We start from the raw sequence: 15,973 nt of genomic DNA, 5'->3' as shown, positions 1-15,973 counted from the left end.
ACCTGCCCTTTTCTAACATTTGGGTCCTGTAGCAGAATCAGAATAATTTTACTTGCTAAAATACTTTAAAAATAACCTATTTACTACATGGTGTACTATACGAGTATGTATGTTATTTTGCATCATAAAATTTAAAAGACATGAGCTGTTTGATAGGAATGTTTGTAGTAAACGATCAAACTCAAAGGCGAATTAATGGACAATCAACATAATTATTAAAATTTTTGAGTTAGCCTTAACTAAACCAAATTACGTTTTATTTTTAAATGAAGACCTCAATCTGCAGATATTTAAATACAAACTAAAAGATAACATCATCTTTAAATACGGGTCCATTAATTAACTGTAGGTAATCGTTTTGGTACCTAATGTTTTATCACAAATCAATAATTGATTTAAAGAAGCAGCTCCTTAGTCATCAAGTCGATCAGTAGCATACAGTTGACAGCTTACGTAATCGGCCGGTTCGTAGAAAACCTTTATTTATCATTATCATCACTGTGTACTTAGATGCTTGGCATCTATGTGGATTTTTTTGTTACACACTGATTGACGTCAGCTTACATGATGGTCGGCGTGTAATTTGCAACGCAAAATTAAGTTATAAGCATAAGCATTACAATAACAAGTGAAGACATGAGTTCCATGAGAAGCAATAATGTTTAGAAGTTACTTATTACTTAATAACATTTGAGCCTTTTCAATTAATTTCTAAAAACTGCCACTCACCTGGTGAGATTCCCAGAACATTGCACGTATTGTCGACATCTCGCTTCGATTGTTCGATAGCCATACAAATAACTCTGTCCATTTCTGAAGTGACCAATGTGTCTTCTGTGTTCGCCCCTCCGCTGCTTTCTTCCATTTTAACATCCAATTCAACCGGCCTTAAATTAAACCTCTTTTGGAATGAGGTGTCTTCAAGGAATGACCTTAACAGGTTGTGATCTCTGGGCTCTTCGATTTCGATTTTGGGAGTGATAAACGCCTGTTGGTTATTTTCTTGGGAAATTTGGTTTTCTTTTAATAGTTCTTCAATGTCGATATACTCCTCATGCTGTGGGACGGGGGAGGAATAATGATTCGTGCTACCATATGAGGCGCAGGAGCCGGAAGGGGAAAGCGGGTATGGAGACGCAAATTCTGGTACAGAAAGTCTGTTGGGTTCTTCTTTGATGTACACGTTCGGAGAGTATGAGAAGGAGCTGTAGGGCGAGGGAGGCTGGAGGGCTACTGCAGGAATGGATCCCTCGTCAGATGACGGTGAAGGTGTGGGATATCCTTCGAAGTCATGTAGGCGCTCTAGGTAGGAGTTATCTTCTGGGTAAGGCGGAGGTGGCTTGGTGTGTGTGGCGGGGGGGTGGAGCATGGGTTCCGGGGGGGAGGCGGCGCCGAGGTAGCGCAGCAGGTGTTGCAGGTCGGCGGGCGAGGCGGGCACGGCGCGCTCGCCCTGCGTCGCCGACGGCGGGCTCAGGCCTGACCGCGGGACTGTCTGTGGCATCTGGGAACAATACAAAAACTCTATTTATTTCTACGATCCGACATATTTCTGTTACCTTCGTTTTTAATAAATATGATAACAGAACTAAGCTAAGAAATTAACTCGCAATTTTATGAATAAATATCTGAATGTATATTTATTAAACATGGCTAACGTTTTATGTAAATGTGTACGAGAGCCATCTATCGTCATTAAAATCGTCATAAATGAGATCATCATAAGACTACGTCAAACTATTCTGCGCGTATGGCCAGATGGTGTAAAGAAAACAAGACAAACTAAAAATACACTCCAAGATTTCCAAGTGGATAGTGAACTTTTCGAAGAACGTACCAACGATTTAGTTTTTGCAAAGATAAAGTAGTAGATTTTTAATAAATTCCTCTCTTATTTTACGTATCTATTGTGCACTTTATATTTTAAAGTCGAGTGGAATATTTGGATAATGGACAGTAACTTATCTTTTGTTTACTAGTGTGTATTCAAACATATTGATATGTTAAGATAATATCGTACCTAGTTCGACGCGCAATATAAATGGTTAATAGCTAGGCGGTCCTTAGTGTCGTTACAAAAGAAACCTTATCTGAAGACTATACTGTAAGTTGACTCCTTGTATGAAAATTAAAACTTACTTTGAGTAATGACAAGCAAAGACCCATTCTTGTCGACACAAACACCATTACTGACTCTTACGCTATACCTAAACTATGCGAAATTGATAGTCGTCACACCGGTCCGTTCAGGAAAACGACTTCCGAGCATTTTCATTATTTTTTTATGCAATAATCACTATTGTATTCATATTTCTCACGATAACTAGCTTCAATTGTTAGTTGATACGAACGTGGGAAAATCATCTTGAAGTATATGTTTTAGAGAATAACAAGAAACGCAGATATGAGTGCAATTTAGGTACTTATATCCAGTTTTGCGTGTGTTGTAACAAAGAAATTGAAAAACTAGATAAGAAAACCCACACAACACACAAAGGTAGCAGGTAAAAAAGTAGATATTCAAATTAAAACTGTTAAGCAAATAATTGCCCCGATTTGAAAAGGTTTTATAATTAAAAATGTCTTATACTTCTAGTGTAATATGGGCCTTTACGTCTGAAATTTCAACAGAGGTCCTCCTAAAAAGGTCCTGATATGATGATATCACATGAAGAATAAGGGCCCTTTTGGCATGCAATAGAGACATAAATGTGTGTGGTCTATCACCAATGTCACCATTAATTACAGTTTTTAAAAATAATTTATTTACATAACAAATAAATAATTAAGTAGCTACTTTATTCTTACAAAGGTATTAAGGTACATCGAACACAAGTACGCTCTTATCACCTAAAATTAGAAACAAATTATTGTATCCTAGTTAAATCGTCCAACTATTAATTGAATTACGTTTTTATTAGGTAATACATCGTGGAATTGTTTGGTCTGCCGTACATTAATTTGTATTATTATTGATTTATACGTGTATATTTCTTAACATTTAACACATCCGCTATCGCTTTAATTCTAATGTGCTTAATTATTAACTGACATTCCAAGCACCTGGAATTTGGGAATGTAATATAAAAGATCACTTTCAAGGAAGGGATATCTCAGCAATTCCCGTCAACTTTGTACAATGCCACGTCAGCAAATTTTAATTGATCCTATTTTGTTACCAACATTTAGTAATATAATTCGACTTTCGTAAGATATATACAGGATAATTGTTATAATTAAGAAAATATAGATACTAGAGAACCTTAATGACGAAATAAAACTTAATAAAATCTCAATTCATCAACAAAATCTTGGTAACAAAATAGGAATTAATAAAAACAAATTTAACTTTTCCCTTAATTTTTGTACAAAGTTGACGGGAATTGCTGATCTAGGGTATAAACTCGCCTCATTCGGTGATACGCCTAATTCGGTGATACAAGCTTTGAAGCACTATTCCGAAAGATGATTTTTGGTTGTTTCACCGAATTAGGCGTGTCACCGAATGAGGCGAGTTTACCCTATATTTTTTAAAATGTAGAATAAAATTTACCTCACTTACCTTGTTAGGAAATCGGAAAAGTTACAAACGTCTAAGTATACGTACATCTAGAGAAGAAAATTTTTGCGATTGGTGGGTTACCTACAGAGAATTAAAGTCTCATCTGCCTACTCTATTTTTTTAACGTTCGTGTTATTGAAAGTATACAGAACTAATAATATAAACATTATTACAGCGTTACAAAAGGTTCACTAGATACAAGTCAATTACCACATTATGTAATTTACATACACCACCGGTATAGCATTCGTCTCAGTCAAACAGTTGAAAGAACGAGTGATAGACAAACGCACTTGACAGGTTACTGTTTACAACGACTACTGACGACCAGTAACAGTTTGAGCTCTGACTACGCCCAGTTGATATGCATTTAGAGGTGTTTGTCCTCGTTGCTTTGATGAAACTGGCGAGCGCTCGAGCAACCATGTTCAAGGATCGTGCTGGTGTGGCGACGCGGAAACGAAGTTGAAATATTTTGGGATTAGTGTAGTGTAACCTTACAATATACTTATAGATAATCATATTAAGTACTACTTACCTACTGTTGGTATTAACATGAAAATGAGAGAGCTTAGAAATTAAGCATCTATTCTTACATACTTGAGAATGCACTAAGAATTTGTCGTTTGTGTGAAGTTCGCGCAAACTATAAGAGCGTGAGAATTTTTTTTTACAGGAAACAAATCAAGCCGGCAGTAAGGCTGCTCTTATTAATGATGACGTCACGACATTGTACAGACGCATGCGCGTGCCTTTTGATACCATTTCGACAAGGTTAGGCCAAAGGCCTTGGGATATTCACAGGAAGACATATCTACCGTCATGGATGCTGGTCCAATTTGAACCATACTGGGTTCAGTTACATTTTAATCTAAAGTCCGCTTCCGTGTCTGCGCAATTGTTATTACTCGGTTCTGTATTCCGTAACTTTAATAGCATGAGCTTTAAGCTCTATTGCATACAAAATCTCTGCATAAACCAACAATAAAGAACGCTCGTCTTGTTTAAAGATGTAACTGTCAGATAAACTAAATTGCCCATTACTTTAAACGTACAAGCTTTTTAAAATTCAGATCCAAACGGGCACTGTCGTGTTTGACATAAAGCAGTCTTACCTAACGGGTATTTAAACCTAATAAGAACTCACTTGGTATTGCCAACTTTCCTCCATAAGTCACTTTTAACTAAACAACACTCACACAATCAGTCAGCGAACATTTGAGGTTAGGACGCCGGCCGGTATGCTGAAGCTCAATAACAAAACGCGTTCACTGAAGTCCCGTGCTACCCGAGCCGCTGATGATGGTAAAGCAAAACCGGGACGGGCTTAGTCAATGTATATTGTTCAATAAAACAAAACATTGGTGTTTTTTGATGTCCATGCCCCTGCGTGTGCGCGACGGGTAGATCACACGGCCACTGAGCGCCGCCCGCGCCGCAATCGAGCCTCAATGGCTGTCTACGTCACCGCGGGAAGTACGCCTCGCCAATAAAACTATAATAGAACACTCGGAACTAACGTCATATGGTTTTAATTAGAATTTAATTGGATATGTTTCCGTTTATTGCAACAATACAGTTCTTTTAGAAGTGTCACGTCACGAAACACCTATTAAGGTGCTGTTCGGATTGAGACTACTCAGACTAGCGTGTTGCATTATTGCAGTGCGTCGTTACTGCCAGCTGTATTGCTGCCACAAATTACAAAATTGACACTGCGAGCTGGTTATGACATCGGCGTTGGAATACTTCAGCTCCTGAGTCCGAATGGTAGTTAGTTTCACTAAACCGCCACGCCAATCATATAACGTATGACTAAACCAAAATCATAACCTCTTTGCGTTTTCTAAATCATCTGCTTAGAAGCTTATTGGTGAAGGTGAGTTGGTTACTTGGTTCGTAGTGCAATGAATACAACTACAACATCGTAATTCATTTACGTAATCCGTGTATTCTATTCATGAATTAAACCTAGTAGCGTAGCAATATTAATGAATGAACTGGTAAACCCCGGCCCTCGGAAGTCGATTAGCTCCGCCGACCCCTAAAGCCTCGTCGTCATGACGCATGTATTCATTTATTCATACTCTAAAAATAGGCAGATAGTTTTGAACAAAAAACACGACAGTGTAAACAACCCTTCATGCGTAATGAAAGTATCTAATTACCCAAGGATTTCAGGACTCAAACATCAAAGCCTATCAAAATAAGGTTTTATAGATTTGCTTATAGCTTCGCGGTTTCAAAAGTAATGTTTCATTTGCATTCTTCAGAGTCAATTTTTCTCTTTTAAGTTTGTCTCAAAAATCTTGTTTACATTCCATAAGATTACGCTCGTGTGACATCAGCGTCATTCCTCCACGCACCTTGTCAATACCCAAATACCTACTTGTTCTTGCTATTAATAGTAATAAAATTTTACATACACACCCACAATCAATGACGCGAATGATTTGTGTGGAAAAACGATTTGTATTATTACTTGCATTAGTCATTATTACTTATCTTTGAAAATACATCAACAGATTACTGACAACTTTACGCACTGCAAGGAAAACACCTTATACGTCTAAGAAGCAATTATATTACCGCATCTGGTTTTTATATAAGGGCATAAGTAAATATAGGCTTCGTGCAAGAGTCTAGTGTCTAATTTCGTATGCACTAGACGACGTAGGAGACGGAAAACTCATGTAGGTTCTCAAGTAGTTTAGATTTACGTATTGATTAACAAATTCTACATGTTTGTATTACATTATTCATAGTTCAATAAGTTTAGAATCAGATTATTAATCTCTTTATTTACTTTGCTTCTTAGATTAGGCTATTTTATAATATGATTATAAAAGTAAAATACAAAACCACATACAAAACAATACAAAATATTTAAACACATTATAAAAAACCTAACCTAGGGTGCCGCCAGCAGCGGGGCAGGGCCCAAGCTGCCGGTGGTTAGGGCTGCAGAGAGAGGAACCGTCGGACTATACGCGTCGTGTCCAAGATCACCGCCTTCTGCATCTGGCCCTTGATCCAGCCAGATTATTAATATTATTATGCAAGAACAAAGATAAATTGTCGGGAATAGAAATATTTAGGTATATAATTTGGTGTGGAATGGTGAAAAGAAGAGTAGGTAATACTCGTATAATAGTTATTTGTTATACAAGGGGGCAAAGTTGTATTTTAACGCTGAGTGTGGAATTGAAAAACGAGCAAGTGAAAGGATTCTATAGTTGTACCACGAGCGAAGCGAGTGGTTCGAGAATAGAATCCTGAACTTGCGAGTTTTTTAACACACGAGAAGTAAAATACATTTGCACCCGAGTGTAACACAAAACTTTTCCCCTCACTATAGCGAGGAAACTACAACGCAAAAAATGCGTTTATCACTGCTTCCAGTAGTTCCACAGGTGGTAAATCATCTTAATTACTAGATTCACCTACTTTTATCAATTTTAAAGCAGTTAATTTGACTTTATTGAAGGTCAAATTACTTTACCCACTAGTGGATAAAATGCGTTTTTACCCGCTGGTATTAAAGGACAAAACACGTGTTTCCGAGCCAGTGAGGGGAAAAAAATGTTCTTCCCTGCAGTGCCAAAAGACATCAACGCGCTACTACTACAAGCTACGTACTCGGTCATATTCTTCAACGTTTTAACGCTATAAATGCTCTAAATGGTGCTCCCACATTGGCTTTTAATAAAACATTGTGTGACTCATGTCAACGTAATGAAACACTAGCAATACTATCTTGCCGTCTCTGTCACAACATTTATGTTACGATGTTAACATAACATTTTATTTTACAACCATTATTAACCGATGTGGAAGCAAGGGAATTCAAAACAAAAAGTTAAGTTCAAGGTAAAAGTCATCATATCAATAACTTAAAGAATCAATGGACTCCAAAAGTATTTGCCCTTTGAATTTACTTATTGCTGTTATCTTTATCATGTTTCTAATCTTATCATGCATAATATCTTGTATTTTTCGGATGCCTTGCCCTTGAGAATCTTTTTTGCAACTACCCCCTTGTAAAATACCTTCCGACGACTCAAAAGCTTTTTCGACCATTTTCATGTACTAAATACATAATGGAGCCCATGAATTTAGAGCTTCGAGCGGTTTAGACGTGTCAGGCTGTAACAAGTTAGTCTTATCAATAAACCCAGCGAAATTCTATGAAAAACGCGATACGTATCATTTCGAAGGCAATAAAATATGTACAGTGCGGAGGCACCAAGGCTAAACTGAAATCGTAACATTAATAAATACATGACCAATAGGTAAACATTAACTCCCTAATAACTAAACTTACGGTCCTGATTAGTTCAATTGTGTTTCATCCCTTTCTCACAAATCCATACTAATCCATACTAATATTATAAATGGGAAAGTGTGTGTGTCTGTTTGTTTGACGTGTCTTTCACGGCGAAACGGAGCGACGAATTGACGTGATTTTTTAAGTGGAGATAGTTAAAGGGATGGAAAGTGACATAGGCTACATTTTGTCTCTTTCTAACGCGAGCGAAGCCGCGAGCAAAAGCTAGTATCTACATATATATCAACATGACAATTGACAGCTAAATTAAGCTAATTCGGATTTATAAAGCGTTATTAATGCCATTACTTATTTACGTTAACCGTGTAAGTGGCATGGGTATATATAGGAATAACCCATTATGCACAGACTATTTCTGTACGAGCATGTAGCGAATTCTCATAATATGCAAATAGTGTCTATTGTGCTTGCGGGCGTGTATTATTATGCAAGTGGATTTGTCAGTGAGTCAACGTGGCTTGTCTCATACGAAAACCCATTCATACAAAACCAAGGTTTTAAACTTAAAACATGTTAATGAAATTAGCATTCATAATAGTTTAAAATTTGAATGTCAGTTGTAATGAAGCAAGGCCACAGTATTCTTAACAGTAGTCTTGAGTCTTGACACTATAGTCACTATAGGTACTTAGTTAAGAAATTGAGGAGCAATGTCATTCGTACTGAAATTGGTGCAAGCGGGATGCACTGCGTTGATGCATGATTGTGCCATTTGTGCCAAATATCCCATTTTATGAATATGGAGTTATCTAAATAGTTTCAAAAACTACGCAACTTAAGCTATCTAGTTTTGTTTTACGATATAATCTCTGACGTAAGTAAGACTTATTTCACAGATTGAAATATATTTTATCAATTTATCTACATTTATCATTTGGAAAATAACTCGATGATAAAATCGACACGGTACAAAGTAGGTACAGTCAAGTGTAAAAATATGGGTGCGTACAACTTATCAAAAATATGTCCCATAGCACTTTATGTCGGCGGAATAAGGTCTCGGTACATATTTTTGAGCGGATAAAATCGATACGTATTTTTGCACTTGACTGTACAAAATAAAATGCTAATTCGTAGTCATCTTGTAGTTGGTTGTCCCGCTAGAGTCTCGGTATGATAGGGTAAGACAACATAGCCATCAAGATTAATTAATTTATGTATTAAGGCGGAATACTCACGTCCGCAAATTACGGCCATATTTCTTAACTGCTCTTATTAGTGCTCACCTTTTGTGAACTTTGTCTACTACAGGGGGTCTACGTCAACCCTGCTTAGCTCTCGGGGCGATCCCATGCTGACAATGATTGTGTTTATCGTGTAGCGTGTACGTACCGACGTCACATGGGAATGTACAAATGTTTAACTTTAGCCTTCAGAGAAACTTATGCATCTTACTCCATCGCAAATCACATGGGTACCTGGTGTATTAAGCTGTCATCGCGCTGCGTTTTTCTTTCAGCTCATAAATAGGTATACACTTCTTAGTTATTTACTAAAAACACATGTATCTATAAGTTGGCATTCAATTTCAAATATTGTGAATACGAACATAAATAGGTTTATCAGGCTGTAACCCTTCATACACCTTACCGATGTGCGCAGCGCACAGCCATGTGATGTACTCGCTGGTGGTAGGACTAAGTGCTTATAGGTAATTAAAATGGATAATCTCTTCAGTCGTGTTTAAAAATCAATAAGATTATTTCTCACCGAACAATATTCGCCACAATATCTTCCCGCACTACAATCCCAGCAAGACATTTTGATAAAACACAAACGCTCCCGCGCAGATATCACAAGTAAATGTGCTTTTACACAACCAAGACGTTATTTATTCAGAAGTGTTATCGAGTTGTTATCGGCGACGAGTTCGCGGGTTTATCAGTGGACTATCGGCGAGCTATCGCTGCGGTGGTGACGGCCCTTATAAGGTAACACTTTTCAAGATTAAGGCGTTTGACCCATCGATCATTAAGTATTTAGATTAACTTTTTTTCAGATTGCAATAGATAAGCAATTTATCTCAAGAAAATCGCTATGCCTACTTTATCTACGATAAGCGTAAGCTAGTGATATTTAGAAATATGTGAATATGAATACCTTTTAAAGAATTCTTTTACCTACAAATTAGGGCCGTCACAGACGGACTACGAGCCAACTGCAACACATCATTAAAATTACGCGACTCTTAATAAACTATATTCGTCGGAGGCTTCACCTCAAAGAAAGTTTAATTAGGCCGAATCTAAGTGTGCTTAGTTACAAACCAACACAAACTATACTAGTTACTCAAAAGATAATTTTTAAGAAAAAAAAACCGCCGCCTTTGGGGTTCTGGTGAAAGCTACTTGCGAATGTTGGATTATGTAGAAATGTGTAGGTATTTTTTTAAACTGCTTTTAATGCTTTAATTATTTGATGGCAACAAAAATCAATATACGTATACCGTTAAGGTTTGAGGAGTTTCCTCAATTCTTCATGAATCCGATTATAAGAAATCGAAGCTTGACAAAATTTGACTTGAAAACTCAATATGCTTAGCAAATATAACTAAATAAATGTTACTGTTCTGAACTTAAATGCATGCTGTTCTTATAAAAATACCAAAGTCACTATAAGTGTGCCGTTCAGATTTGAGGAGTTCCGTTCTGACCATCATCTGCAGTTCCACTGCACCAAATGTCACTATTCTGGACGTAAGTGCATGCTGTTTTTATGAAAATACCAAAGTCACTATAAGCGTGCCGTTCAGATTTGAGGAGTTCCGTTCTGACCATCATCAGGAGTTCCACTGCTCCAAATGTCACTGTTCTGGACGTAAGTGCATGCTGTTCTTATAAAAAATACCAAAGTCACTATAAGCGTGCCGTTCAGATTTCAGGAGTTCCGTTCTGACCATCATCAGCAGTTCCACTGCACCAAATGTCACTGTTCCATACGTAAATGCATGCTGTTCCTTTAAAAACACAAAAATCGCCATATATGTGCCTTTCAGATTTGAGGAGTTCCCTCGATTTCTCCAGGATCCCATCATCAGAACTGGGTTCTGAGAAAAATGGGACCAATCTGTATGCATATACATTCAATAAAAAAAAAAAATTCAAAATCGGTCCAGTAACGACGGAGATATCGAGGAACAAACATTAAAAAAAAAATTAAATAAAAATACAGACGAATAGAGAACCACCTTCTTTTGAGAGATTTGAGGCGGCGGTTAAAAATAAGGGCCACTAAGTGTTTTGAACGCTTCATAAAATATTATCTTCTTTTGAAAGTTAATTTTGGTAAGTGCTTAAGGGGTTACCATTTTTTTTAAATTGAATTAAGAAAAAGTGGAAATCCTAAGGCCTATATTTTTATTATAATGTGAAAAAGAGTTATTCTTCAGTGCGTTTCGGTATTAATTTTACAAATCCGGTGTCTACATCAGAATTTTTAGTGGCCGGAAAAGGTAGCAACTTCCCAATATTCCATACAATATATGAAAATGAAATGAAAATGAAATGAAAATGAAAATGAAATATTTATTTTTCAAGTAGGCATATTACAATGCGCATATGAACGTCAAATAAAGCTACGCCGGCTCTAACCCTACGCCTCAGCCTCGAGAAGATTTCAGTCCCCCCTCAGTTGGGAGGGGGGTATCCACTATGGGACCGGCAAGAAACTCGGCGGGCAACTTCTTTTCAAAACATTACATCTTATAATTAACATGCATTAAATAACAACATACAATTTAACATGCAAAAGTATTCATCAAAGAATATGAACAGACTAGGTACTCTATGGAAATCAATTTCAATAAATTATATTATTGCTTAATAATACGTCGTTCTTCTTCAGAGAAAACATATCAAATTGTCATAGAAGAAAAAGATAATATGAATCTCAATATCATTAAATATGTAATTTACCTACACAACATAAAATATAAAATATTTGATGTGCTTTCTTATCTGAACTGTGTCCTCTATACATAATACAATTATTTTAATTGCTATTCGTTTTTTGTAGTTTCTGGTTCGGGCCATGCATGTTTGTCTGTCAAATAGTCCTCGACTCTGTAATAAGCCTTTAACATCAATGATTTTTTTAAGTAGTTCTTAAGAGCTGGGAGGGGTATACACCCTGTAGTTTTCACAAAACAGCCTGTATATCATATTTTTAAATTAAAGGATAAACGGAAAAATTCACACCTCCAGCAGGACTCGAACCTGCGACCTCTGGCCTTGAGTCCTGCCGGAGGTGTGAATTTTTCCATTTTTCCTTTAATTTAAAAATATGTAATATCGCTCGCAGACGTTTCTGCATGATAAAAAACAAATTTAGCCCGTACCTACTATATTTTTTGAGTAGGTAGTATATAATAAGTAAAGGTATATCACGTATTACGTATGCCCTATGTCGTAAAGTAAACAGTTAATCTAGACAATTCAAGCTATCGCTATCCTACAATTTGTAACTTTAAGGGCCACTTGCACCAACAGACACGAAAATGGAGGGTTAACCCAGCATTTTATATCTAATTTGACAGATGACAGCCCACTAACCCTGAGTTAAGTGGTAGATGCAAGTGGGCCTAACAATTCTACACGTAGGGCTGCTTAGTAAGGTACGATATTTGCTTCTATCAAACATTGATACCAAATCTATTCAACTTAATTAAATATATAGGTAGGTTAATATATGTAGGTATAAATGTATGTTTGCTTTGTAAACAGCAGTCCACATTCCAATGCCAGATAACCTTAGACCTTTCGTTTGTTTACGTTATTTTAACTTTGTTTGATGAGGTACGTCCTTAGATAACGAAAAGATAGCATTTGAAATCATATGCGCATTTTCAATGAACAAGCACACTCTTACACACCTCTAGTTATTGTGTGCCCGTGTTGTACGTAATCTTAGTATACATAATTATACATTCATTCATTGTTAAGAAAGGGATGAAATGGTGCCTTTCACCCGAGTTAGTAAATACCTACTTATACTTTTGTTTTGAATACGATATTTCGTTAAAATACACGTGTAACAGGCATGGCCAAATATAATAAAATCTGTATTAAACTAACTATGATATACTTACATAGTAAAGTTGTATTTGTTGAAAGACCTTTAAATTTGAGTAATATAACCGTTACTTTAGAAATTAATACCAGAATGTAAATTGTATTTTATAAATTGCTGTAAAAAAACTGAAACCAATTTTTTATTGTTCGTATTAAAAAAAGTACCTACCTACAAAAGCGTTGCTGTACAATAATTATCACTTTCTACTAGTACAAGTACACACGACTTTTTAGACCATGGGAGATAAAAATAATTTGAGGACAGATATCTTAAATTTAGAAAAGTAGGTTCTCATTTATCTTTGTGGCCTATTACTTATTGAAGATAACTTTATTGAAATATGGATTTATATTTAAGTACCTACTTTAAAAATTTACAACCAGAAAAAATTGGCAAATATCGTATTAAATACATAGAATAAGTATTTGCATATTATGTTTATCGTTGTCTGAGTACCCACAACACAAAGCCTTCTTGAGCTTACCGTGGGACTCAGTCAATCTGTGTAAGAATGTCCTATAATATTTATTTATTATTATTATTTATTTAATAATAAAAATACAAAAAATAAAACCGCCTTCAAAAATAAGCGCGTTACAAAACACGGAGAAACTAAAAAGCCAAAAATAATAAACCTTTCAATTCAGATTTCTTATCGTATTGCAATAAGCTAAACATCCAAATTATAAACAAATCAATTATTTTTGTAGTCGGTACCAGACCTGTTCGTCGCCTTGCTATTGCCTGTTTGACCCACCCAACCATACACAGGCTGGTACCGACTCCAAAAATAATTGAATTGTTTATAATTTGGATGTTTAGCTTATTGCAATACGATAAGAAATCTGAATTGAAAGGTTTATTATTTTTGGCTTTTTAGTTTCTCCGTGTTTTGTAACGCGCTTATTTTTGAAGGCGGTTTTATTTTTTGTTAAAAAGTTTATTTATTTGTTGATTTTTAGTGGTTCCTAGTGATATTATATGTATCAGTCCGAATACATGTACAGTAGTGAAAGAATTATCCTTTAACTCCTAACCATTGAGGAGTTGATCTTCCATCATCAGCTCAGTTGATTTTTAGTGGTTCCTAGTGATATTATATGTATCAGTCCGAATACATGTACAGTAGTGAAATAATTATCCTTAAACTCCTAACCATTGAGGAGTTGACCTTCCATCATCAGCTCAGCCACATAAAATTATTACCATCAGACGTAAATACTGGTGTACCTTTGAAAAATATACTAAAAACATTACATGTGCCTATAACATTTGAAGAGTTCCCTCGATTTCTCCAGGATCCCATCATCAGACCCTGACTTGGTGCCAATGGGACCATCTCGGGGTTATACCGGTTCGATCAAAAAAAAAATTTTGAAAATCGGTCCACGATTCTCGGAGATATCGAGTAACATACATACAAAAAAATAATAAAAAAAAAAAACATTCAGTCGAATTGAGAACCTCCTCCTTTTTTGAAGTCGGTTAAAAACTAAATTACAATGCAAGAGTAATCATAAAAAAAATGAAATTTAAATTACATTAAAAATACAAAAAAATCGTAAAAAGCAGCCTCTTTAATGTCACGTGTGTGTGGCTTTCCACAAAGTTCCATATATTTCATGTCCGATAGTAAGTATACTTATTATGTTTTAGGATGATTCCATCAGAAATTCGCGTTTATTGCAAATGAACCATAATGACCCTTCACCTTCAGTCATGGATTAATTAAAAAAAAAACAGTAACTAACGTCTAAATTAGGTACCTTCTTGAAACATCTCATAGATAATTTTTAAGAAAAAAAAACCGCCGCTTTCGTGGTTCTGGTGAAAGGTACTTCCGAATGTTGGATTATGTAGAAATGTGTAGGTATTAATGTAAATCTTTGATTATTTGATGGAAACACAAATGAATATACGTATAGGTACTCGAGCTTGACAAAATTTGAAAACTCAATATGTAAGCATAACAAAGAGAACAAATCTCCTAACAAATAAATGTGACTGTTATGTTCTGAACTTAAATGCATGCTGTTCCTATAAAAATACCAAAGTCACTATTAGTGTGCCGTTCAGATTTGAGGAGTTCCGTTCTGACCATCATCAGCAGTTCCACTGCACCAAATGTCACTGTTCCGTACGTAAATGCATGCTGTTCTTATAAAAACACACAAATCACCATATGCCTTTCAGATTTGAGGAGTTCCCTCGATTTCTCCAGGATCCCATCATCAGAACTGGGTTCTGATAAAAATGGGACCAATCTGTATGCATATACATTCAATCAAAAAAAAATAATTTCAAAATCGGTCCACTAACGACGGAGATATCGTGGAACAAACATAAAAAAAACATACAGACGAATTGAGAACCACCTTGCTTGAATTTGGGGCGGCGGTTAATAAAAATAGTGACTAAAGTAAACAATGAATATTCTATGCAACAGTTAAAGTCACATGTCACCAATTTGCACACATTATGTTCGTATTTTCCTACTTGTTTCGGTGCCAGGGCCATTCAGGGCCGTGTATGAATATGTAAACGTCGGTTTGCACGTATTGGGTTGACTTACTAGGTTGGTAAATAACACAGGATGGAAATAAAACTGATATGAATGGATTTTGATTTCAGTCTATTCTATTGATGCAACAGCAGCTAATACCATCATTTAGACCGCTTACCATAATGCAGGATTTATGCTCATTTGCCAATGACGTAGAAAAGAAAGTGAACTACTTATATATAATCAGGAACAGAAAAGTAAGTTCCTAGGCTCGAATCCTTACTTACGCCGTGTCTTGCGTGGGCGACGGTCGCGCGACCGTCGTCGCCGTCGCGTCTCATACTTCCATATCGATAAGAATGCGACGCATCGCCGTCGCGCGACCATCGCGCGACCGTCGCCCACGCAAGCCACGGCGTTAATTGCGTACCTACAATTTTTTACTACAAGTTTCATTTTTTACCTTTTTCACTCTGCTGAAAGTGGAATCCTA

At 36.2% G+C, this 15,973-nt stretch overlaps 1 protein-coding gene across 4 annotated transcripts in view; it reads right to left on the bottom strand.

The window, feature by feature from the left end:
• Window positions 1-15,973, bottom strand: part of LOC125228574 (DNA-binding protein D-ETS-4-like) — a 57,690-nt gene that overhangs the window by 24,795 nt on the left and 16,922 nt on the right. Inside the window, exons 1-2 of one of the 4 annotated variants that reach the window (XM_048133191.1) lie at window positions 9,618-9,715; window positions 730-1,501 (exon numbers count right to left, since the gene is read on the bottom strand). In XM_048133191.1, coding sequence (XP_047989148.1) covers window positions 730-1,501; window positions 9,618-9,668 — 823 coding nt within the window. In that variant the 5' untranslated portion in view covers window positions 9,669-9,715. Of the gene's footprint in view, window positions 1-729; window positions 1,502-4,706; window positions 4,958-9,617; window positions 9,716-15,973 lie in introns of those variants that run through there. The other 3 variants (XM_048133194.1, XM_048133195.1, XM_048133193.1) reach the window with 3 other exon arrangements.

Source organism: Leguminivora glycinivorella, chromosome 8 (assembly GCF_023078275.1).
Source record: "Leguminivora glycinivorella isolate SPB_JAAS2020 chromosome 8, LegGlyc_1.1, whole genome shotgun sequence".
Classification (NCBI taxonomy): Eukaryota; Metazoa; Arthropoda; class Insecta; order Lepidoptera; family Tortricidae; genus Leguminivora; species Leguminivora glycinivorella.
Note: the sequence above shows the minus strand (reverse complement) of the source record. Positions and strands in the feature narration are given on the sequence as shown.